Here is a 25,308-nt window from a genome sequence, read left to right on the forward strand (position 1 = left end):
CATTTGCTTATGCTGAAGTTTTGGGTGTTATCCTACCATATTTTAAATTTAAACAACAGTCATTCTAATTCTAATTAATTATAACGTGATTTAAAATTAATTTGTGCTATATTCATGGATGGCTAACATCTTAGTGCAAATGTAAAGTTCTAATTCAAAATTTAACATGAAAAGCACATATTTGTGACTTCATACTGTTAAGATTTTGTACAACATGAAAACAATTTGGGAAGTTTACGTTTTGTGGAGCAGTGCTTTCATTCTCATATGAATTATTTCTCCGTGTTTGTGGCGCCCCCATGTGGTAATATTAATGACATTGATGGCTGTCCTTATTTGCAATCTGTTAATTTTCTCTTTTTATTTTTTATTATTTCTTACGTTAACCGAAATATTCATACACACACGCACGCACGCACGCACGCACACACACACACACACACACAACATGTGTTTACCGCTGTTTCAATCTGCGTGTTCGACTTTACATCAAGTACCGCGAGAGCGGTTCAATAGCTCAAATCACCATGGTAACTAAACAAAGGAATCCCAACCACAGTACATCTCGCGGTATATTAATTTAGTAAGATCTGTTATTTGGATCCGCCTGTTATTTTATGTTGTGATATATGCTTTTTGTCTGTGTATTGTTTAACGAAAATACAATAAATAAACTCTCGCGGTACTTTGAAGTCATACATACGTTAATCAAGTCCAACACGTGTACAGACGTACTGCGTCATGACGTCATGTACGCCAGGGGTTGTGGTGGTCTCTCACGTATTCCCTAAACAACAACCACGACCTTCGAAGTCGCCGGGCCGGGTTGTGAATGAATGCAAATCGGAGACCGGTTTCAGCATGTCACATTTTGTCATGAGTGGCTTGTGCCGTATTTCCGCGAGAGGACTGTTTGCCGGCGCGTCGTCATGTTTATCAGTGAAGGGACTTCGGGTTTTTTGCAGCGGAGTCTCGAGACTGGACCGACTCGGTAGTGACAGCGCGCACGTTCTCAGGTGTTGGCACCTTTATTGTTGATATTTAAAAAAAAATATTAACCACAACACAAAGCTGAATGTTTGGGAGATGACAAGTTCATACCCAGATAGCACAGGTACGTCTGCAAGATGTCTGGTAAAGATCTGGAGATCTGGAATACATCTGGTGTGTAAAAATGTCTTATAAAGGTCTTAGAGAGAGCTGCTTTACATACATTCTAAATCAAAAACGTCTTGCAGATGTCTTCAATATGTCTATATGACATCTTTTAGGAAACGTCTCAGAGACGTATTGCAGATGAGCAAACAATCTAAATAATACGTCTTGCAGATGTAAACGCAGACATCAAATAGACGTCTTCGAGATGTTTGTGTGCTATCAGGGTATTGTTATAAAGTGGTTGTATATGTTGGAATAGGTTTGCATTAGCATATTAGCCACTTGTGGGCAGTGTTTAAGCACAGTAAATGCAGATTTATTGTGCATGTCATGTTTTGTTTGGCAGTGGTTTTATTACATTAAATAGCTTTTGGATGTAAGCATCCGCTAAATGAATGAATGTAAATGTTAAGATTCAACAAGCAAGGCCTTCACAACCTTATGATCTTTGTTACTTTGTAAGTAGATCCTCTTATCTGTTTAGTTACCATGGTGATTTGAATCCCATTAAGAACATTGAACTTGTCAGATCTTAACCTAAGATGGAAAGTTTCTGTAATATGGCCCTTCGATCCTCATCGCTCAACTCTGATCTCTTCTAGCCCTGTCAACTTGACATACGATGTGTTTGATGGGACGTGTGATGGCACACCATTGGTGTTTCTTCACGGATTATTTGGGAGCAAGTCCAACTTTTACTCCATAGCCAAGTCCCTTGTACAGCGGACGGGCAGAAAGGTATGTTTTGTAGTTTCTTCAGTGGTTTAGAGGTGATGTGGACTTTCCTAAAAAAGTATTTGGTCGTTCCCTGACTGTACTTTGTCTAGTTAGGTGCTGACAGTAGATGCTCGTAACCATGGCAAAAGCCCACACAGTCCCGTCTTGAACTATGAAACGATGACCTACGATCTTACACATCTGCTCGCACAGTTGCATATCGGAAAGTGTGTACTAATCGGACACAGCATGGGGGGCAAAGTTGCAATGACGACGGCTTTGTCACAGGTATCGCATGTCATTCACTTCCATGTCATTTCATCGTATCCTTTAGAATGGGTTTGTGAATCATGTTTCTTCTTCATTTAGCCTAGTTTAGTGGAACGTCTGGTTGTTGTGGACATCAGCCCAGCTCAGACTACAGCCCACACAAATTTCAATGCCTACATTCAGGCAATGAAAGAAGTAAAGATAGCCAGTGATATTCCTCGTTCTACAGCGCATAGACTGGCCGAAGACCAACTCCGAAAGCTGGTTAAGGTAAATACGGTGGCTTGAATTGTAACATTTTTGTTGTTTTCATTTATCGCATGATGCTTTGTTTTTATTCATTCAACATTTATTTTGTTCGCAGGATCGTTCGGTGCGTCAGTTTCTCCTCACTAACCTGGAGGCGCAAAATGGTGAATATGGCTGGAGAATTAACCTAGATGCTATCTCAAACCACTTAGAGGACCTCATGGGTTTTCCTGAATTTAACAACACCTTTGAGGGCCCTACACTTTTCTTAGGTGGCAGTAGTTCTGCTTATATAAGGTAACTTCATTAATACACACGTTCACTATTTGGATATTTATTTTTGTGTTTACCTTTGATATTTCTCATGCCTTCATCTTCTTGGTTATCCTCTTAGCTCTGACAGTTACCCTGAAATCGAGCGGCTTTTTCCCTGTGCAGATATCCAGTATATCCCAGATGCCAGTCACTGGATTCATGCTGATAAGCCTTTGGATTTTATCAGCTCCATAATAACTTTCTTACAATCCTAGTCCTCGTGCCTGACACGGGACATGTACCGGTGGGCCCAATAATAAATGGACCATCCATAATGTAAGGATGTGGACCGAACTGACTTTTATTCAGTTAAGGTCTAGTCCCTTTTCCTTATAATGCACAATAGGACAGTTATAGTGTTGTGGACAGTTGCGTGTTTTCATTTGTCATGTTGTATATTGCACTGTGGCTTAACATGGTACACAGAGCACAGTTTTGTAGAAGAAATTGCAGACATCGGTTCACTAGGTTTGTTTGCATACTGTGTTGTAAAATGGGAGATCCAATGGAAATCACGGTTAGGCATAATTGGATATTATTTCCTGTTTCTTTTTAATGTTTTATTTTTTCGAACATTTTATGTTTTATGTTTGTTTCACCAGCATGTTGTGACATGGACATCATTTGTCTGTGCTCTAATAAGATGTCTATGCAACAGTGTGCGACTTAAACTGTTTCCAGTGCAGTGTCATCTATAGATACATTAAGACTACTACACTTGATGTACATTTTAAGCAGTGTCATAATATTGTTGTTTTTAAATAGTTTTTCTGGAAACAGACATTGTTTGTAGGATGTTTTAAATGACTAGTGTTATTTAATAATGTAGTGCACTCTCAGTTAAGCTTACTTATATGTTAATATATTTGTGCTGTGTTATTTGTTTAAGTGAATGTTTGTATCGCTTCACAGACAAAGATGCTGATTTACTAGAATGCAGTTCTTAAACTTTTTTTTAAGCAAAGCTCAACTTTACTGCTTCTGTGTTTTAATCAAAAATGTTATATTTAATGAATAAATGGACAAATGACATGCGCATAGGTAGCCTACATGTGATCAAATATCTATATTGCTTACTGAACTGAATACAACATTTGTGACTCATTGTTATATATATGTTATATATATTGTGTGATACAGAGAGTGCCTACCTCTGCACGCTGTTTTCATCCAGCCGTAGCTCTATGTATGGCTATTATAGTACCAAAGCAGGGTTGTATTGACCAGTGATGTGCTGCCATTATGTGTTGCATAAACTGAGATCTTACATGTATGATGGTCCAAATGTTGACTTTTGGCAGTCCTCAGAGCTGCGCTCTTATAACGGGATGTTTTTGTGGAATGTGAAATACTGATTATTTTGTATATCTATATCCTGGTTATATATACAGTAAATATATATTCTATTATATTTATGACTACTGTATCTTAATACCTGATATATGAAGAAATATGCTGCAGAATTACTTAAATTACATTAGCATAAATATCATTGTGTGTTCTCCCATGTCAGGTCCTTCACTTAGGTAATGGTTGTATTGAATGTGTTTGGTGAGACAGAAGAAATTTATAGCACTGCCATTATTTGTTGCGTCTACTAAGACAAACTTTGTTGTGTAATGTATGTTTCTATAGAACTGTATCTTAAAAATTGGATTTTAAAAACTAAAGTTTACTTCCAATGATTGTAAAACGTGTTAGTGCTTTTTTCTTTTAAAAACAGTGACTTGGGTCTTTGTTTAACAATGAAATTTATTTGGGGACTCTGGGAAAATTAGAACTCAGTAAACAACTGTATTAACTTTAATAATACAGTGTTTTATTCCAAATTACTTCTCATTTTGGTTTATAGAACAGCCCTAATCCAGTTGTCACAATGATAACTATATATATTGGAGATGCACTGATGTATTAGCCAATAATCTGTATCTTTCGATAAAAGCAATTTTCACACTATCAGCTCATAGTTTTACTCTTTTCCTGCTATTGATGAGTTATCTCATCAATTAAGAGAAAACATTTGCATTAAAAAAGTGTTTTAAATGAATGTTTGTTAATCTGCAATACCGCGATAATCCACCAGATGGCACACATACCCAATTTATGAAAAAACTGAAGCCAAAATGTTATTTACTCATTTTAAACTCTGTGTATGTTTTGATAATAGTTCTGAATCTGATCTCTTACAAAATTCCTTCACAAAAATGCAATTATTTCAGCTTTTTGCTAAAAAAAAAAATACCCACATTTAGATAGGATGAAAGTTTTTTTTCTGTTTGGTTTGTTTGTTTATTGTTTGTTTAAAAGCAGAGGGTCTGTTCTTTCATTTGATATATTTGTATGTTTATATATTTTTAGAAAATGTTCCTGGAAGACATTTTGTGAAAATCACAATAAATGCTGGTGGGCAACTTTTCTAAAAAAGGCTGGCGGGGAATGAGTTAAAAAGAGCCGATAGTCATGGCCGATATATCCTGTCAATAAAGAGAACAAAACATGCAGTGAATTTAAGCGCTCTCTGTATAGAAAGTGTAAAGAAATAGCACTATTTTAATGTTTGATTGCTCCTTATATAAATAAATAAAAATCAGAAAATGTAATATTTAGAATTTAGTTAATACAAGTTATTATAACCACCAAACTATCTGTATCGTCGGATATCAGTGTGAATAATCTGTTATCAGTATCGGTGGGTAAATTTCATAAATGTGCATCTCTCATCTGTGCATATATATATACACACACGGTACTAAAAGAGTCAGTTAGGAACATATGCACAAATATTTCTGATTTATTAACAATTGTCAATACAATACTTAGCTTATTTACAAAAACACACATATATACACAATTGATGTGTACCTTTGTCTGTAATCATGGCGCTCACAGTATTTAATATTTGTCATTGTAAATATAATCCATATACAGTAAATTATAAAATAAACAAATCTGTGCCCTTATGCAATATGCAATATTGTTCATGTGGAGTGGAGATAAATGTATTTAAAAAATATTTTGTGTTCGTTTGATAAATATAATACAATACATATATTTATTTTTATACAAGTCATGAAAGAGTATGTTGTCCTCCAGGCAGTAACAGTATGAGCCAACATGTTGAGAAGTGTGAATGGATGTATTGCGGTTGCATGCCAGAGTATATCTGTGTGAAAATATGTTACTAAATAAATTCACATTTTTAACCTAATGTAAGTGATTGTGAATCCACTCCTGCTTTATTCCAAATAATCAGCTTTATAAATGTATGTATGTCTTAAATGGTGCATTGTTTGGTCTGTTTGCCTCATTTAAATACTTTCTGAACAATACATCCAACGAATGCCAACAGACGTTACTTATTAGTAAACCTAGCTCATCAGTCCAGAGAAACAACCTGAAAATTGTCTTCTCTGTTGATCCTTTGTGGCTGAAACTCAGCAACAGGTTCTTGCATGCTGGTTTTGCCACGTTTGAATTTTTCCCTCCACCTCGGTGTTCCCGTGTTAGGAGATGAAGTGTTAGGAAATGAGGTGATAGGCGATGAAGATCGTGAAGTGGACGCAGGGTCCTGTGTCACGGCGGAAATACTAGGCTTCGGAGGAAGGGGTTTATTCGATCTCCTCAGAACACCAAACCCTCTAGACTTCTTCTGAGCCTGTTCTTCCTGTTGCTGTTTGACGAGCTGGTGATGAAGGATGGTCTGCACATCATCCTGTAAGAGAAATGACATGTTAAATGTGCACAAATATTTTTAAAAACATCAATAAAGTAAATCAACATGGTAGATCATACAGATGAGTTAAGACCTTTAAAATTATTTTTTAAAACATATATTACACTCTCAGAAAAGGAGGTACAAAAGTTGTCACTCAGGCGGCACCATTTTAAAAAAATACACTTTTGTACCTAAAAGGTGCAAAGCATTCACATAACTCATCTGGGTAATATACTTATACCGCAATAGTTAGCCTGTCTGGAACCGAGCGGATTTTAAACCAAAATACTGTATGACACTTGCATTACATGCGAACGGCCCCTACGCTAATAGGATTCTATTTTTCTCTCCCTGTCTTGTCCTCGACCCCGAGGACAATGAGACAAACAGACCCAGTTCCTGATGCTGTGAAGGTCATCACACCACTGATCTACTGGCTGTCCTTTACCGTGATGCCCAGCCAATGCCTGACCAGCGACCACTGGCTGAACCAGTTTAATCCGCCTACCCATTTCATATCCCTATCGTGTTTATATATATATATATATATATATAAATATATATGTATCTTTCTCGAGGGTTTTTCTCCCTCTAGGAGTTTTCCCACAGGGTTTTTCTCCTAGGTTTTTTTTTCATTCTATGGAGAGTCAACCAACATTGGCTTAACTTAGCACTTTCCTGTATACGTTACATTATAACTACGCTCGCTTGTACGGTTTATTCTTAGCCGCTGTATTCTGCTTCTTATATTATCTATTGATTTTTCTGTGTTTTCCCCTACATCTATTCATGTAAAGCTGCTTTAAAACAATTAACAATTGTGAAAAGCGCTATATAAATAAAATTGAATTGAAAAATTTTATTAAATATTAGGACCTTTTAAAAGGTGCCGTCCCAGTGACATTGGGTGTATATTCAGCATTTATTAAGTCTGTTAAGGTTAACATTGCTATGTTTATTTGTTGCTTTTATTAAAAGAGGGAAAAATGTTTATAGTAGTGTTTACAGTTGCACTGTTTCTGCAACACTATATGATACAGTAAGTCATATGATAAACTTTGTAAATCTGTTTTATTGTAGACAACTCGTCTCTTTAAACTTACTTTCCAGGCTTCCAGCTCTACGGAGAGTTCAAGTCGACTTTGAACAGCCTCTAAAAGTTGGTTGTTCAGCATCATCATTTCATTCTTGCTTTTCAATAGTTCGGTCTCCATTGCTTGTTTTCTGCATTAAAAGAATATCATCATATTGTGAAGCAGATCTTAATTATAGTATTTTTTTCATATTTCAAAGTTGCCAATATTTGTATTTCTCTGTCTGGTTTCAGGAATCAATCTGACTTACTTTGCAATTGCCTCATCTCTGTCACGTAAGGCTTGCTTTAAAATGGCGGTATCTTCCTCTGATTTATTCCTTCCCTGCCAACAATATGTACAGTCTATTAAAGAGCTGTTGTGCAATTGTTCTTACAGAGACAGTAGGAACATGCAGTGATGCCGTGGAAAAATTGCCATTACAATCGAGTGATGTGTATATCATGAGCTCAGAAGGAGGCGTGTCCAGCATGAGGTGATGGGAGTGGTTAAAACTTACCTGAGCTGTTTGATTAAGGGCGAGTCTACGGGCCACATTCTGCAGCTGTAACAATGCCATGTCTAATGGGTTGGCCTTGGAAGGCAGATCTAAATCCTTTATGTCTGTTAGAGGGAGCAGCAACTTTACAATAGACTGAACTTCCTCTGTAACCTATTTAAACCACAAAAAACATGCAATTATTACAAACCATGCTTGCATTATTTAATTAACTAGATAATTAATTATATTTATATTTATAAACTGGCATCATTTACAATGTTGTAGCATCAAAATGCTGCAAAGGATATATAAACTGAAGTTTAATTGTTTTAAATGCATACCCGCTGTCTGTTTTGACTCCATCCAGGCCCACTGTCGCTTTGTTGTTGTAGTCGGTCCACCTGCGCCTTAAGCCTTAAACTGCGTTGCCGAGATAACTCCACTTCTTTTTTCACCTGCTTAAGCTGTAGTCATAGAAAAAATGTGTGTCAGCTGTTAATGCTTGACATTCCCCAATGCCATAAGTGAAATTATGATGAATGTGTAAATCCACAGAATGACAACAGATTCCCTCCCATTTTCTGTCACGGACCCTGCTGTTCTGGATTCTTTATAAAGATAAGACTGATGGAAACGTGTCATGCAGATAATACATTTCTTATCTTTTGGAGATAAACTAATAGTGTTGTATAATGAGTTCAGAAGTCTGCACCAAACCTTTGGAGTTTAGTCTTTTGCGGAAGAGATTTGTAGGTTGGTTTATTAAACAAACTTTCTAAAAAGCAGGTGGAAGTATCAACATAAAGTACAATATGAAGTGTGTTCTCAATATTCAGTGTTTGCAGTGAGAATTTAGCCTACATAAACAAACAATGGATGTATATAACACATTTTCTGGTGAATGTTGATACTTTTTACTCTCTTTTTTAGGTATTGTTTTGAAAGAATAAAGCAACACAAGCCCACCCACAAATTTCTTGCACAAAAACCAAACTCTAGGGATCTTTATAGGTTCGATGTTTATCTATAAAGGGAAAGAAATGGAAAGTAAACTAATGAATAAACAGAAAACTCTAAAGCTGATCCAGTCAGTGCTTTTAAGGCTAACTTACATTAAAAAATACTGAAGTATCCTTTAGTATTAGTTTTCTGCAGAGCCAATTGTGATTTGGTGTGAGTTATGAAGAATAAAATAAAAATATGTGAATTTATATTTTATTTGTGTTATCTTATTATTTTAGTGCGTAAACTAAAATATTTTCTATATATTAAAAACCATAAAGGCGCACTCTCGCTAACTTTAAAGTATTGCAGTACCATTGTTTGCCGGTAGGGGCCTCCATCCCAAGCGCAAACGCGAAACTTCGCTTATGTTTTTAACTTTACCATGGTAAATAAAAAAAAGATTTAACATTACTTACCACAGTTTATCAAGTCACTACATGATAGTTAATACTACAGAAAGCTATGATATAAAGTGTAGTTATTACCACAGTATTCTACACTTTAATAGGCTACAGTTAGAAATCGTTTGATATAAGTTACTTAAAATGCTTATGTTAACTCACCGTGACAGACACCGGACTGGACACACGTCTGCGCAGTGGACTTCCACTCCGGAGCAGATCCGGTAACGCTTCATCTATGTATGAACGACTCGGATTCCTATGGCCCGAGTCTGAATCAACCACTGACATCTGATCCGGGCCATGATTCCTCTCTGTCCCACCTGAATTATCATTGTCCCCGTCCAGCTGTTCCTGTAGTTCTTCCAGTGAAGACAGTGGTGAGCCGTAGGTCTCTCTTTCTGCATTAGTGTCATTACTCGAATCTTTATTGTCATTTAATGGTTTATGAATTTCCCTCGTGGTCGGAGGCGAGTCCTCGAACACATTGAAACTGTGTAGCGTGACAGGCGCGTCTCTCCTGTAGGGCTCCATTGCTCAAAACTGCGCGTTCCCGTGAAGGCAGCGAAGATTTAAGACGAAACTGCAGAACCGGGCAATGTGTACCAACCGGTTTTTCCGGTCTTTTGACGCTCAAAAATACCATCTGCGTCAACAAATCACATCATGGTTTGACCTCATTGCTGTATCTATGGGACTGGTGCTTTACCTTTGTTTACACAAATTAATTTGTAAACATTAAAGAGATGCCCAATTGCATGCTGAGACACGCACGAAGACGAGTCAACGCCCTTTAATTATTTTAATTTCAAAACAAAACATGGTGTCAAATATCTCATATCACATTAACACGTGTGTTCACTTTGGCCACTCTATTTAAGATACAGTTTATTTGCATAGTAGCCTAAATATTAATTATTGTAGTACATTAGTTATTATTATCCTACTACAAATATAGTATTTTTAATATGGGTATTATAGTACAGTGGTTCTCAAACTTTTTCAGCATGCGGCCCCCTTTGTGTACGGTGCATTTCTTCGCGGCCCCCCCCCCCAAAGAAAATTTATGACAAAAAAACAGTTCTTAAACTTCACATTTTAATTAAACAAAACATTAAATTATATAAAGTAGTGCTGCCTTATTTTTTTTAGGTTTAATTTCACAGAATTCATGATAAATTAATGTGTTTTATAAAATGTCATAAAACTGGGGCCCCCCTGGCACCATCTCGCGGCTCCCCTGGGGGCCCCGGACCCCAGTTTGAGAACTACTGTTATAGTATAGTAGTATATTAATCATTACTACACCTGTCCTTGTTAATGTAGCCTACTACAATACTAATCAATATTTAAGTTACTATGCAAAAAAAAGTATTTTGTAATAGTGAATTGACAAACTAGTGAATATACTTGCTTTTATTAGAGTGATAACCACAAATTTAACATGGTTAGGATGGAACCACATTTTAACACAATATTTTGTAGTAAAAACTATTGTAGAAAACAAATGGCTATCAATCTGCCAAAAACATGTTTATAATCTTTACTATAATAAACCATGTATAGTTGTCTCGGGTTTGTTAAAATGATTTATGGGTTTGTGTGTGTAACTTTTCATTTAATGCAGAAATGTGAATATTTCTGCATATGTGATTCCTTAATATGACAAAAGAAGAGAAAAATCCTGTTTCGTTTGCTGGTCAGGAATTTTATGACAAATATAGGAGATCTTAGGAAGGTATGTCTCACTAAAACATGTGCATGGATGTTGAGTAGAGAAAAATAGATGGCCAATAAATCATAAATCTGCTAAAGTACCAATAAAAATTAAAGTCCTTGAAAAATAGCACAGGTATATGCTGTAAAGATCATAGACATCACACCATCTGACAAAATGACACCTCAGGAGATCCTACAGGCGATTGTAAAAGAGAAAAAAAGTGTCAGGACAGCAGATTCAATTACAAAATACTGAATTGCCACAAATATAGTACACAAGCTATAGTACTGAGACAGCAAATCCCTTCGGATAATGTTTTCTGTATTACAGTTCAACTGAAAGATTGCTTTTAATCAAGACCTTCTTTATGGTATTGGATTTGTAAGTATCATCCCTTATTTTACTGCATACAATCCTCATGACACATTTTTGCATGCAGAATTTGACTTGGGCGAGGATTATTAATGCTATTTTCATTATAATATACTCCAGTATATTTTGCCTTACAATATTTGTGACGATGGACATGAATGACATCTCAAATCATGTTAAGAAGTGTTCTGCTTATGTTGCTTACGTTTACTTTGCTTGTGCGTTTTTGTCATTCTTTGATTTACAAAAGAGGCCTCGAAGCTATTTAAACAATGACGACATATATAACCTTTAAAAAAACATAGCAAGAATCTAGAATTGTGGCAGCTTTCCATAAGCAAAAGTTATTAACATGTTCGTAAGCAAAATGCACACATATCTAGTACTTTTTTATGTAACAACATAAAGTTACACAAACTTCTTTCATTGATTATATTTTGTGTTATTTACCTATTTATAAGTCCCTATTTTGTTCACTAAACTCTAAGGGGCGGTTTCCCGGAAAGGGACCAGCTCAAGACAGCAATAGGCCCCAGCGTAATCAAGAAACAGCTTGAACAAACATGCCTAAAACATTACTTGAGTGCATTTTGAAACAAAACAAATGGCACGGATGTATTTTAAGATATGTCAGTGCAAGTTGTTTTCAGTTTGGACAGCTCTTACATTTATTTTAGTCTAGGACTAATCCTTATCCGGGGAAACTGCCCCTAAGTGTTCCCCAAGTACAACATCTATTGGTTGACACTGCACAGCATACAGATAGGAGATTAAGCTATTGTAAGTACCCAAAGAGAACTCATTGCCAAGATGAAAATGTCACTGCCAAGGTTCGACTTTTAGTACAAAAAGTACACACATTTCAAATGCTTTCCCAAAATTCTCCTCTTCCACTCTTTTGTGCATTTCCCATCCCACCGTCCTTGTCCAGCAACTTTTAGTCCAAACAAATGTAGTTATTATATCACCAGATTGGTATTGCTTATATTTTGTTTGTTTCTTATATATATTACAAGATTCGATATCTTGTTTTCAAGTTTATATACCACTGTTGAGTTATACCAACAGAAACAAGGTGAAGACCTGCTGTAGCTTAGATCAGTGGTACTTTTTCAGTGTGCAGCCCCCTTTGTGTACGGTGCATTCCTTCGCGGCACCCCAGAGAAAATTTGTGACAAAAAACTGTTCTAAAACTCAACATTTTAATTAAAAAAAAAAAAATGCAAAAAAGTAGTGATTTTGGTTAGTAGTCTTATTTTTTTAGGTTTTATTACACAGAATTCATGATAAATTAATGTATTTCATAAAATGTCATAAAACTGGGGCCCCCCTGGCACCATCTCGCGGCCCCCAGTTTGAAAACCACTGGCTTAGATGATAACATGCACATCAAATTCACTGACTTTGATTTCTCAATTCAGATTGAGCCTGGACAAAAACTGTCAATAGACTACATTTGTTTGTTATGAACACCTGATGTAAAGGAGATGGCACTGCCATCAGTTACACTTGGTGACGTATTATTATTTAAACTGTACCACTTTACAATAAGGTTATATTTGTTAACATTAGCAAAAGCAAGAACTTTATAGTTTAACATTTATTAATCTTTATTCATGTTAGTTAATGCTAATACTAAGTATTTTTTGTGATTTACTGTTTTTTTTACATAAAATGATCCTATACTGTACATAAAGTACATTCTGTGAAAATATAACCTTGATGTCAATGTTGACTGAGTAAGGTCAAGTTAAAGATCGAAAACAGTGTGGATGCTCAGAATCTCAATTAGATTATGAGACCTTAGCCTTAATTTCACAGACAGGGCCACAAGAATCTTCATAAAGAAAGAAAAATAAAATAAAACAGACAAATATTACAGGTTGTTAGGATTACAGTATGTGTTCTGTGCAACAATGTAAACATAAACACAAACACTGTTTCAAAAGTTCATGTCTCCACAGGAGAAATGTAGTATTCATTTTATAATGAACCACCAGTTGAAAAATGTGTCTTTTAAAGCTCAGTTCTCATTTTGTCTGTCTTCTGTTTTGCCTTTGAGCTCACAGCACAGCGAAAGCCCAGGTTATCAGAGGCCGAATCTGGTGTGTTTCCCATTCTGCAAATGAGCACATAAAACATACATTTTATTTATACCATATAATTATAAACATTTCTGACAACAGCAGTAACAAGTGTTGATCTACCCTCATGAAAGTTAAAAAAGGATTAGATAATTAAATATGTAATTTGACTAGTCATTTTTGTTATCCTACATAATGTAAAAACAATCTGTAAATTATAACCTTGATATCTTTAATATTGACTGAGTAAGGTCAAAGACTGAAATCAAATGATGCTCCTAATCTCATAATTACATTTTAATAATTTTGCTTGGATTTTACAGGAAAGGTCACATATATGTACTCTAAAATGTATGAGAAACATACAGAAAGCAGGGTAGAGAATGACTGACCTAGTAGTGACACAAGCTCTGTGATTGGCTGAGCCATCTATTGTGTCAATCCATGATGCCCCACGCAGGACATACATGGATTGAGCACCAGGAAACTGTGATGAGGTCCACTCCCAGACATTACCCAGCATATCATAAAGACCTGGAAAGACATCATTCTCTCAATTCAGAACAATTGTTATGCGTGTTATGTTATAAAACAATTTGTGACACAAATGGGTAGGACCCATAAAGCTCTTAAAACTGTAAAAAATTTGTAGCAGTTCTTAAACAGATGGCTAAAAAAGCATAAATGTGTGGGTGTCAAAAACAAAAACCTTCCACATACCATAGTTATTCTGTGGAGGATACGCAGTTACAGGAGCTACACCATGATAGCCATCTTCTGCTTTGTCCCCATCTGGAAATGGGCCCTTTAAACATTAAGTCATTTAAGTCATCAGAAATGTTTAACATTACAAACCCTTACCCATTATAAGAACTACAGAAGCCGGCCAGTCTCAAGTAAAAATGTACATCACTTACAGCACAAACATAAACAGTTTCAACTGACCTGCCAAAGGTTAGTGCGATTCAGCAAGAACTTGTTGCCCCATGGGTATGCCCTGCCTAAAATACACAAGTGCTGACTTTGAACGCTACTTATAATGTCAAACCAGAAGATAATGAGCAGAGTGTTTAGAATTAAAGAGGCATATGGCTTTTTTTTGCGTACCTTCAAGACCTCCACGTGCAGCCGTTTCCCACTCTTCCTCAGTTGGCAGCCTTTTCTGTTTCCACTGACAGTAGGCTTGTGCATCATTCCAGCTAACCTGGACCACAGGGAATTTCAATCTGTCTTTGATTCCAGAGCCTGGACCTGCTGGCTGGACACATCACAACAAAGGGGTTTGACTACAGATTATAGATGTTCATACGACTGTGCCAATATGTACATTCATACATATAAAATGTCTATTAAAGAGTATAGACGGTTTCGCCGGACGCACGTGCAGCGACGCGATAACGCATCTAAGCGGAACTTTACTTCCGGCCTCTGTTTGTTTAATGGTCTGACTAGTGTTTAAACTAAACTCTGGAACAAATACTTCGTCAAAAATAACAAATGTTTTGGTTTCCTAAAGACAAGGGAAAACGGCGATCATGGATTACCGCTATGTGAAGGGAGGTTTGGCAGCCGATCTGTAGTTAAAATTGTATACATTATATAGTACAGATTTTACACAGTAACGTTGGCTAAGTGTAGGTTTTGATATGCTTTAGCAATGATTTGAAATAAGGTCATCTAATTGTTATTTTGCTTGTTATCAGAAATAAACTACTCTAAAAGGACTTTGTTGTTATTGATTCTTAGCGGAGTTTACCGTAAGTTACGTGTGTCGTTGTTTATGTTGTTACTGCTGAAAAAGTCTATAAAACTATTAACTTTTGCATGCACATAGAGAATTAAGTATGTCACCTGTCTCCAAAACACCTTTTCGACTGGTAACCACCAAGGAGCAGACTAGGAAGAAGAGACATTAAAAACAGATCAAAGATTGGGACATATACAGCGAGGAAAATAAGTATTTGACATATCAGCATTTTTATCAGTAAGGGGATTTCTAAGTGGGCTATTGACACAAAATTTCCACCAGATGTAGCTATTAAGCCAAATATTAAATTCATATAAAGAAATCAGAACTTTTAAGTATACAAGTTGGGTCATAATAAATAAACTTTATTTATTATGACTCAACTTGTATACTTAAATGTTCTGATTTCAATAGCCCACTTACAAATCCCCTTACTGATAAAAATACTGATGTGTCAAATACTTATTTTTCCCCACTGTAAGATGATAGTAAGTATGCACCTATTTGACAATGACCATTAAACCATGCTTCATAAAATTGGTGTTCTGCTGGTTTGTAAACAAACATGTTAGGTAAGACTACCAATTTTGGCCCTCTTTGTATCAACAAGTCCTACCTCAATTCTCTTAGTGACTTTGCTCTTTAGTTCATCTGTCACAAAATCCTGGAACACAAAACTCCAACCAAATGTTTCAGCTTCGGTTTTATATTTCTGCAGTCTGACAAATTCCCTAAAAAAAAAAACAAGTTTCACCAACAAGCCATTTGAAGCCATTCAACCAAGACCACAAAACGTGTTGAAAGACACTGATCTGTTTCAGTTCCAGTAGTCTTTGACTCGAAATCTAACAGTATTTTGGGAGTCAAAGGTCTATTGCCAAAACTGCTGTCTAGGTTGGGTGCTCACTAAGTTTGAGATACAGACCATTTCTTCTGTGTTAAGTACCTGAAGTCAGAGTTGGTGACAGGATATTTGTCAATTTTAAATGGCTTGACATTCACAGCCCGTGCTGGTGATTCTCCATCTATCCCATCGGCTACATTGGTTCCCATCATCATTTTCCCACCAGGAATAAGCACCATATCATCAACTGCAAAACATCCAGACATCATAACTGCAGGTCTACTTACAACAATAAATTAGCTATAACAATAACACCAGTAACGTTAGTAGCTATGGTACATTGATGAGGAATCTATGGTCACCGTGGTAAATTACAGGGAGGCTGCAGTTCATAATACGTTTTAAAAGCTGACTAATGCAATACTAATAACGTTACTTATTTCTTACCTGATGCACACAACGTGATCATCAACAACAATAAAATGTATAAGGTCTGCCATGAAATCGTCATGGTAAATATACGTTAGTCAGAAGGGATTTTCGTCCAGGGTCCAAATCATCAAACACTCACTAAGTAACTGAGCAAACACGTTAAACTTCTTATAAAATCATTCAGAAGAAATCAATGAATAAACACATGCACATCAATGGAATAAACTTCTGTCATTCAGTGTTCCTCTCCGCCGTCACTCAAGCGCGTTAAAAGTGTGTAGCGCCACCTATCGGCCTGGAGATACAGCGTAATATTATATAATTGTAATATTTTTATAGAATTATGTAATGATACAATTGTAATAATTAAAATATTTTAATATTAAATATATATAATTATATATAATATAACTATAATTAGTTAAAGCAGTTGTTATGTTACACAGTGTTTTAGTTATTGTCTGTCTGTAGTTCTCTTCCACTGGCTGTGATTTTGTCGTCTCTCTCCCTCACATTCTGTATGTGTGTGCGTGCGTGTGTGTGTGCATGTGAGTGTGGGTGTGTGGGTGTGCACCTGATTTATTTTAAACCTCTTTGTTTTCACAGCATTCATTTATTATTGACACAGCTGATTCTGCTATTCTTAACCTGGGGTTAACCAGGGTTTTATATAAAAGTGGTAACACTTTCGGTTACATTTCATTTTACAGTGTCACTGATGTAATTATACTGAATAATATTAAATAAGAATATGTACTTACTATAGGGTTGGGCTTAGGTTTAGGGTTAGTTGCATGAATAATTTACTGTTATTACTATAGTAGCCTAATTACATGTAATGTGTGACACTGTAAGATAAAGTGCATTAGTGTATTTTTATCAGAGGTAAATTCACATTGCAGTTGATGTTGACAGCAAATCAACATAGCCTACTGTAAAGCATGGCAAAAACAAGAAGAGGAGAAATTCAAATCTAAATAATTATAATGTGGTTAACTAGCATGCAATCCATTAACTTTTTCTTGTGAATGTGTGTGTGATGTTTATTCTTTCGTAGAAATTATGCCATGCATGCAGGGTGTGCCTGTCAACATTAGTGAGAAAATCTGAAATGTTTTCTGCTTGCGTTTTCTTGTATACGTCATTCAGGTTTATATTTAGATAAATGCTGTATTGCACAATATAATTGTGCATCTTGTCATCAAAAAAGGCATGCCTTTTTCTTTTGTTATGGTAACTAAAATGATGGGCAACACAGTGGTTCAGCGGTTGGCACTGTTGTCTCACAGCAAGAGGGTTCCTGGTTTGTGTCTGGCTAAGCCAGGGAGCCTATATGTTGTTTGCATTATTATATATATATATATATATATATATATATATATATATTTATATATATTTTATATTGATTAAGGCCATTTGAAGATTGAAATCAGTAAGTGAAACCAAACTTTGATGCTCCAAACCTCATAAATAGATTATGAATTTTTAGCCTGGATTTCACAGACAGGGTCACAAGTCTGAATGACTAAATGGGCTAACAGCCAGCTGGTCATTCTGAGTCGGGAGGTCAAAAATGTAAAACAATTTGGCCTTAAACCATTTTTAAAATATGTCAGTTTATGACCTTGATAGTTTTCTATATGCTTCAGTCTGCCTGAGCTTCAGCCCAATGCACTTTTTAAGTATATAATAGCAATGCTATGAAACGCTCCTGCCTCAAAAATGATTGTGAAAAGCGACATTGTTGTGAGGAGGACAGAGCAGGCTTTAGAAATGACACACGTTGTCACAGCAGTTTTGAAGAGCTGGACTCGGTGAGACAGTAAGATTGAGAGCATATCCATGATGGCACTACCCTGGCTGTTAGTTTTGGAGCTTGTCCTTTATGCTGGATGTTTCGTCTGTGGGGTAATAGCTGCAGCCTGGCTGACACTTACTCAGGTAAAACTAGTTCATAATCTCCACAGTTTCACTTTATTGCTGCAACTTCATTACTACAAAACAATAAAATTAGTTTGAAAGATGATAAACTTACTTAAAAACATTTAAAGCATAGAAAAGAATTGTGTAGTGCATGTATATTTCTATATTCTCTTTTTTTCTTGCTTTAACATTTAAATGTAAGCTTTTAACACCAGAGACTATTTAACATTTTAAGTAATTTATATGTAAAGCATGTATTTATCTGTAATTATTGAATACATATCTATATGTTGATGCTTTACTTTGATTCAGCTTTAGCATTTCTGTGGAATAAGCTGGTATCTCGCTCCATAGCTTATTAGAGTCATATGACATGGGCCGCAAAAACACTTAGCACAGCACACTCTCATAAGATCCAGCAAGTGTGCAGATATGTGTGCCAGAGAGAGAAAGAGAGAAAGATATCTTGTACACATACAGTAGTTTGTGGAAATTTCCATATGTTTATATACAGTACTGTGCAAAAGGCCACCATCACCAGCTTTGTTGTTTTAGCAAAGTTTTAATGTCCATCCATATTTATTTTTTCACTCTTTTTTTTAAGATACAAACAGAAAATAAATGAAATATGTATACAACATTAAAAACAACTAAATGTCTTCTTCAGGCATCGGTCAGTATTTAGTGTGACCTCTTTTAGCTTGAAACACATCTTGAGCTTTTTTGAGGAGACTGAAGTCCTGAAGTCATTTGATTAGAATTAGAAATTAGGATTTCATTTCATTTAGGTTTAAGAGATCCTGCAGCTGCCTGCTATTGCTTAAGTGGAAGGGGAGTTTACCCTAAATACTTGACACTTCAGCTTATACTTTTATACAGTTTTCTTATAAAGAGACTGAGAAATAATTATATATGATCACTATACAATTGCAAAAACAACAAATCTAATGGTATAGGTGGCCTAAGACTTTTGCACTGTACTGCATATCATATGCCAGTATAAGTCATTCTTTATTGGTTGTGTCTTTTTAGGGCCACTTTGACGGACGATGCATCCTCTATGGCAGTGTTCACTATAATGTATCTATCCAGAGTGTGACCCTAGAGGGCTCTAGTTCTTCATCCATCTGCTATTTTCTGTCAGCCATTGCTGTGTTTATGGCTATTTACTGCTTTTTTCTTATTCTTTACTGGATCTATGCCAGCTGTGTGGTTGACACTGTGAGAAGGTAAAGAATTGATAAAGACATTTAATGTAAATCAGCACTGAATGTGATTCTTTTTTATATTTGTTTTACATATCTCACATTTCAGGTTTTGTCCTTAATTCATGGTCAGACAGATATTTGCGTTCTTGTTTTCTCTCTGGGTTTGTGAATTTGTGCTTTTGTATACTTTAGGGGGACTGTTTCTCTCAACACGTCTCTAGGAGTCTGTGGCCTTCTTCTGTTTCTTCTCTTAGTATCAGGATGTATTCTCAAAATCGGTAGAGACAGCTTGTGCTTTTCTGTCCTACATAACGTTCCCTCTATTACAAGGTGACTTTATTTATGACATTTATGCATTTAGCATTATAGTTTTTATTTGTTTAGACCCAGATAACATCTTGCTCTCATAACTACTGAGATAACCAACATGCCGTGTAGGTCAGTGAGTAATCAGGATTGGTCAAAATATAAGCTGTCAAATGAATGCGGCCCATTTCATTGACTTGACAATTAGAATGTACCATGATCAAGATATAAAATGCAGAAGATAAATTCCTTATGATTAAATAATAAGATCTGTCAGAATATTTTATTATGCAAAACATTGATCTCTGAAGAAAAGGTCATGTGAAATTTGTTATTGTAGTTGTGAAGATGCAGAGAACCAGACCTGGATTTCTCCCTACACTGGAAATCAGTTCCACGCTGGGCTGTACAATACTGAGGTTAGTATTCTGTACTCTGTAATTATGAGAGATAATGAAATGATTTATTGTTATTTTTATTTTTATTTATTATCTATTTGTGAGCATGTACTTATTAAAGTATAAAGATTTTTCCTAATCTATTTAGACATCTGTCTTTAATGGTATTAGTGTCATTTGCATAATGTCACATCCATACCTGTGAGTCTCAGTATAGTCTAACCATTGTCACATCACCAATGAAATAAACAAAAAAGTACATGGTGCATCCCCAGCTATTTATATTGTGTTTGAAAGACGTCTAATAGCCATTCAAACACAGCCCAGACATCTAGGCTAAAACAAGCCAAATATAAAACGTAGCTATAGCCCAAAAACGTATAAAAAATAAATAAATAAATGAAACACCTTGGACTATCATACATTTCACATAGTTTTTTTTTTTGCAAAAACGACATTCCGTAACCAAATTCAAGTTTATTTTGGCTAACCTAGGTGAAATTATAGTTATTACATGCTGGGACGTTTATAAATCCCAACATTTGTTATTTCTAATGAATACAGTTGAAATACATATTGTTTGTTAAGAACACTTCTGTTTGTTTCTCCTACAGAAGTCGGTGTGGGTAAGCTTCTTCTTCTGGTTGTTAATTACTGCAGTGGTGATCATTCAGAAATGGCAGAGCTTGAGGATGAAGGTTTGGGGTGATGATGAGTGGAGTCGGGCTGAAACAGAGCCATTCCTGCATCGCCCATCTCGCACTTAGATATCACCATTGCATGAAATATACTTAAGATATACATGATATTTCACAGAATAAACCTCAACAAGATTATCAGGACACGTGTAAAGGGGTATATATGAAAAATAATAAATAATGAACATGAAATAGTGATTTGTGTTAAAAAAATCTTTTATCATTTTATTTATTTTATTTTTTAACACAATTTTTTGCTGATTGTCAATTTTAAACAGCTTACAGCAATAGTTGTGATAATTACTTTGTTTATAAAAGCAGAAGAAACCAAGGCCAAGAAACACCTACATTTTCATTACAGCACATTAGCATTTTTTAGAGACTGATGTTACCTATATGTCATTTTAAGTTTATAAATAAGCCACTTGATATAATAAATGATTGACTGTTCAAAAGACTTTCTTATTATGAAAAACAGCTAACCTACACTCTCAGAAATAAAGGTACAAACTTTGTCACTGGGACAGTACCCATACAAAAAGGTACACACTTGTACCCAAAGAGTGCATATTAGTACTTCAAAAGGTACATATTGGTAATTAAAGATACATATTGGTACCTAAATGGTGCATATTGGGACCTTTTTTAAAGGGCACTGCCCCAGTGACAGCTTTTGTACCTTTATTTTTGACGGTGTATTTTAAATAAGGATGTGGAATCTTGAACCTGTTTATTTTTTTCTGTGTCTGAATGTTTATGTAATTGTTCAGTTTTGGTTTAATAGAATAAAAATCTTTTTTATAATGTTAGATAAACATGTAAGGCCTTGTGTAAAAGGATTGTATATAGGTAGAAAAATATGGCTGCCACAAACTACCTTAAAGGGGCCATGGCATGAAAATCTGACTTTTTCCATGTTTAAGCGCTATGATTGGGTCCCCAGTGCTTCTATCAACCTACAAAACGTGAAAAAGATCAACCCAGTAACTTAGTTTTGGTAAACCATTCTCTACAAGCACATGAAAAAATAGGTCGTTGAAATTTGGCTCTCCTTATGATGTCATAAGGAAATCTTATTATAATAATACCACCCCTTAAGCTGCACTATCCAACCACATCACTGCCATTTAGTGCAGAGAAACGCACAATTGAGTTTGAATTGCAACAAACCACCATCATTGTGATCAGTGTTTGAATTTCATCAGCTGATTTGGATTTTTAAGGAAACACCCAAAACGGCACATTTTTGCACAAACCTAAAGTGGCAATTTTAACATGCTATAATAAATTATTTATATGTTATTTTGAGCTAAAATTCACATATGTGCTGGGGACACCAAAGATTTATTTGACATCTTAAAAGTCTTGTGCAATGGCCCCTTTAATGCATTGTCAGAAATAAATGGTAAGCTGTCATTGAGGTGGTATTTTAACAGGTCCTGTAGCATTTCCGTACAGATATGTATACTATGTACCTTTGAAATACTAATATGCAATCTTTGGTATGTACCCTTGAGATACTAACATGAAATATTTCAGGCGTACTTTTTGAAAGTGCACTGCCCCAGTAACAGGGACCATTTTTTCTTGTTTGCGTACAGATAGCAAAACAACATTTTTGGTCGATCTCAGGTCAATGTTCAGTCCTTTAACTAATAAAATAAAAATTGGAGTGTGTATTTTAAAATTTTCACATTATCACAACTGAAGGTTCCCAATAATGATGGTAATAATAATGGTGCTAAGCTTTGGATGAGGTCATATCCAATTTATTCATGGATCAGCTGATCTGTTTTTTCATCTATGGCTGCACCTGATGTTCCACTCATCTAACTTGATGGTGCTACACTAACTATCCTCCTTATTCCTGTTTCAAGATCATTGCCAAGTTCTGTTAATAGCTAAACATTCATTAACATACTTTGTAACATGTCATGTTTATACAGTTCATTAAACATTTCTATATGCTTTGTAAATTAAACAGAGATTAAAACGCTTACTTTGATCCCCCAGCCCTGTTATTTGTCCATTTTTACCACATTTATGTTTGTAAATTTGGGCAATGTTCTTCATAGTGGCTCAAAGCTGTTTGCTGAGTTTACGAGCCTGTCTCTCTTTGGCTTCAAATGCCACTTTGGTGTCCATCAGAGCTTCCAACGGTTTCTGCATATCGGCCATGTCCTGTTGAAGCAGGGCACTTTGCCCATGTAGACTCTGGCTCTCCTCTCTTAGCTGCTGAACAAGAGCAACCATCTGGGCCGCCTCCGCCTGACGCTGAGCATTTATCTCATTGGCCAACGAGAGCAATTTCTCTGCATGCTTCACCACTGCGTCCAGCTGGTCTTTTGACATCCTGATGGCCTTTACTTTGCCAAGCCGTGTTGGTTGGTGAAGAAAAGTTGCAGGATATCAGAAAAAATTATCAATCCCACCCACAAGTTGACAAAACACTCAACAACATCAACTGATAAACTATTGTTTTAGTATTTAACAAGTAAATGGGTGTCTTAAAATGGTTGGGTTCTCATTACTGTCACTAGGACAACATGCGCTGAGGTCTCCGTGACCTAAATCTCTAGTGGCAGCATCAGTCTGAATCATCAGGCTCATGGGAGGTAACAAGCTGCTTACTAAAAAGCTTATCTCAGCGCTTCTCCTCATTATAAACACTATCAATCCATCTCTGTTAATGTCAGGAGAAGGATACATTCAACATTGAATTCAATTCAACAAAGCAACCATTGTATTTCGAGTGCTAACAATCGTAATGGTATGCAATGATTGGATGTGCATGACTAATACAATTACATTCAGGAATCCGATGTCTTCCAACTAGAGTTTAATAAATGAGGAATTGCAAGGAATATCGCCTACATCTACGTTTATAAAATAAAAGGCAATTTGTACTGTTTTAGTATGTAATGAATAGTTTACCCCTAAAATAAAATTCGGCCATTATTTCCTTACCGTTTTATATGATCACAAAATGTAGAATGTACTTGCAGCTAGTCATTATTAACACTCAGTGCATCTTTTTACATACTTTTCAGCCTAACATCTATTTTTTTTTGTAACAAAATAACTATGTGGGTTTGTCCTCAACATAATGATGAGAATTTGATTAGTTCAGAAATGTATGGTTTAATGCTTGACTTACCAGGTTAAGCAGATTGGTTTGTGTCCTTTACATCCACCACACAGACATAACGAAATATACTAAGTTGTCTCATCAATAGTAAGGTTACTCCCTACTCCAGCTCTCCTTTAAACCCAGATTATTTAAAAAGGGAGGGAGAAGAAGAAGAAGAGTGCAGGAATAAACCCTTAACAGTATAACATCCCTTAAAACGTACATTGCAAGAAATTATTAAATATAGGTGTAGAATCAAATTGCTATTAAGACACACCTTAGATTTCAAAACATTTTAGATTACATTTTAACTAACAATTAAAAATATATATTTTCAAAAGTCACCACTAGGTGGAACCATTTGGCAAGCTCATGTGCAAGCTAATGCATAACATGGTGTTTACATGTGCAGTGGTATCACTCCACATGTTTAATCATGCATTAAGCATTTGATATTTGTTAACCTGCAAACACTCTCTGAAGAGACTGTAAACTCATTGTAGGCAAATTCAACTTTACAGTGTATTTCACAATTTAGAAAAACACTCTTGAGCATTTCTCTTTTCAGAGAGGAAATATTAGTCAAGGGCTTTCTGTCTGCATTGATCCAATGCTAAAAACAACTCTGGACGTTAGCCTAAAGTTACAGAGCCTAAATCTGGAAATTCGGAGAATTATTAATGAATCTACTTTAAGGAAGATTCCTGAAGCTTCATAACATTGACAGCTTGGACTATTACATATAGAGTAAAGGCCAATAAACCCTGTGACAAGGTCATAGATGTATACAGGGATAAACGGTGCACAAACTAACGCAATGTTAATTTTATTAGTCAATATGTTAATTAATAACAATATCAGGGGGGAAAATGACCCTTATGATTTTTTTGTCTTCATTTTGTGCCCCCTTTAGAAATATGGTTAGACGGAGGATTATGGATGGATGTGTGAATATCTATCTATTATAGACAGATGTACTAAAAATATCCACCTCTAGTATTAAGTGTTACAACAAACCCTCGGTTACAATGAACCCCACTT

The 25,308-nt window shown here is 35.7% G+C and overlaps 4 protein-coding genes across 4 annotated transcripts; 2 read left to right on the top strand and 2 right to left on the bottom strand.

The window, feature by feature from the left end:
- The first annotated feature begins 713 nt into the window (after positions 1 to 713).
- On the top strand, positions 714 to 4,402 carry abhd11 (abhydrolase domain containing 11). The gene is made up of 6 exons (XM_055179937.2): positions 714 to 1,016; positions 1,761 to 1,896; positions 1,990 to 2,163; positions 2,245 to 2,415; positions 2,510 to 2,691; positions 2,789 to 4,402. The coding sequence occupies exons 1-6, from the start codon at positions 742 to 744 to the stop codon at positions 2,922 to 2,924; spliced, it is 1,074 nt and encodes a 357-aa protein (XP_055035912.1). The 5' UTR covers positions 714 to 741; the 3' UTR covers positions 2,925 to 4,402.
- An 835-nt stretch (positions 4,403 to 5,237) lies between these two features.
- bicdl2l (bicaudal-D-related protein 2-like) lies at positions 5,238 to 10,068 on the bottom strand. Its single transcript, XM_055180954.2, has 6 exons — positions 9,568 to 10,068; positions 8,341 to 8,463; positions 8,018 to 8,170; positions 7,769 to 7,842; positions 7,528 to 7,648; positions 5,238 to 6,421 (listed from the first exon to the last, which is right to left on the bottom strand). Exons 1-6 carry the CDS (start codon positions 9,937 to 9,939, stop codon positions 6,086 to 6,088), a joined length of 1,179 nt encoding a protein of 392 aa, XP_055036929.1. The 5' UTR covers positions 9,940 to 10,068; the 3' UTR covers positions 5,238 to 6,085.
- Positions 10,069 to 13,034: 2,966 nt separating this feature from the next.
- sumf2 (sulfatase modifying factor 2) lies at positions 13,035 to 16,876 on the bottom strand. The gene is made up of 9 exons (XM_055181075.2): positions 16,620 to 16,876; positions 16,275 to 16,419; positions 15,945 to 16,059; positions 15,433 to 15,477; positions 14,689 to 14,839; positions 14,527 to 14,582; positions 14,302 to 14,386; positions 13,974 to 14,115; positions 13,035 to 13,616 (listed from the first exon to the last, which is right to left on the bottom strand). The coding sequence occupies exons 1-9, from the start codon at positions 16,681 to 16,683 to the stop codon at positions 13,514 to 13,516; spliced, it is 906 nt and encodes a 301-aa protein (XP_055037050.2). The 5' UTR covers positions 16,684 to 16,876; the 3' UTR covers positions 13,035 to 13,513.
- Positions 16,877 to 18,027: 1,151 nt separating this feature from the next.
- Positions 18,028 to 21,387, top strand: tmem179bb (transmembrane protein 179Bb). The gene is made up of 5 exons (XM_055179215.2): positions 18,028 to 18,545; positions 19,560 to 19,756; positions 19,928 to 20,065; positions 20,382 to 20,460; positions 21,054 to 21,387. The coding sequence occupies exons 1-5, from the start codon at positions 18,447 to 18,449 to the stop codon at positions 21,204 to 21,206; spliced, it is 666 nt and encodes a 221-aa protein (XP_055035190.2). The 5' UTR covers positions 18,028 to 18,446; the 3' UTR covers positions 21,207 to 21,387.
- Positions 21,388 to 25,308: the final 3,921 nt, after the last annotated feature.

The sequence above is a fragment of the Misgurnus anguillicaudatus genome, chromosome 9, assembly GCF_027580225.2.
Source record: "Misgurnus anguillicaudatus chromosome 9, ASM2758022v2, whole genome shotgun sequence".
Classification (NCBI taxonomy): Eukaryota; Metazoa; Chordata; class Actinopteri; order Cypriniformes; family Cobitidae; genus Misgurnus; species Misgurnus anguillicaudatus.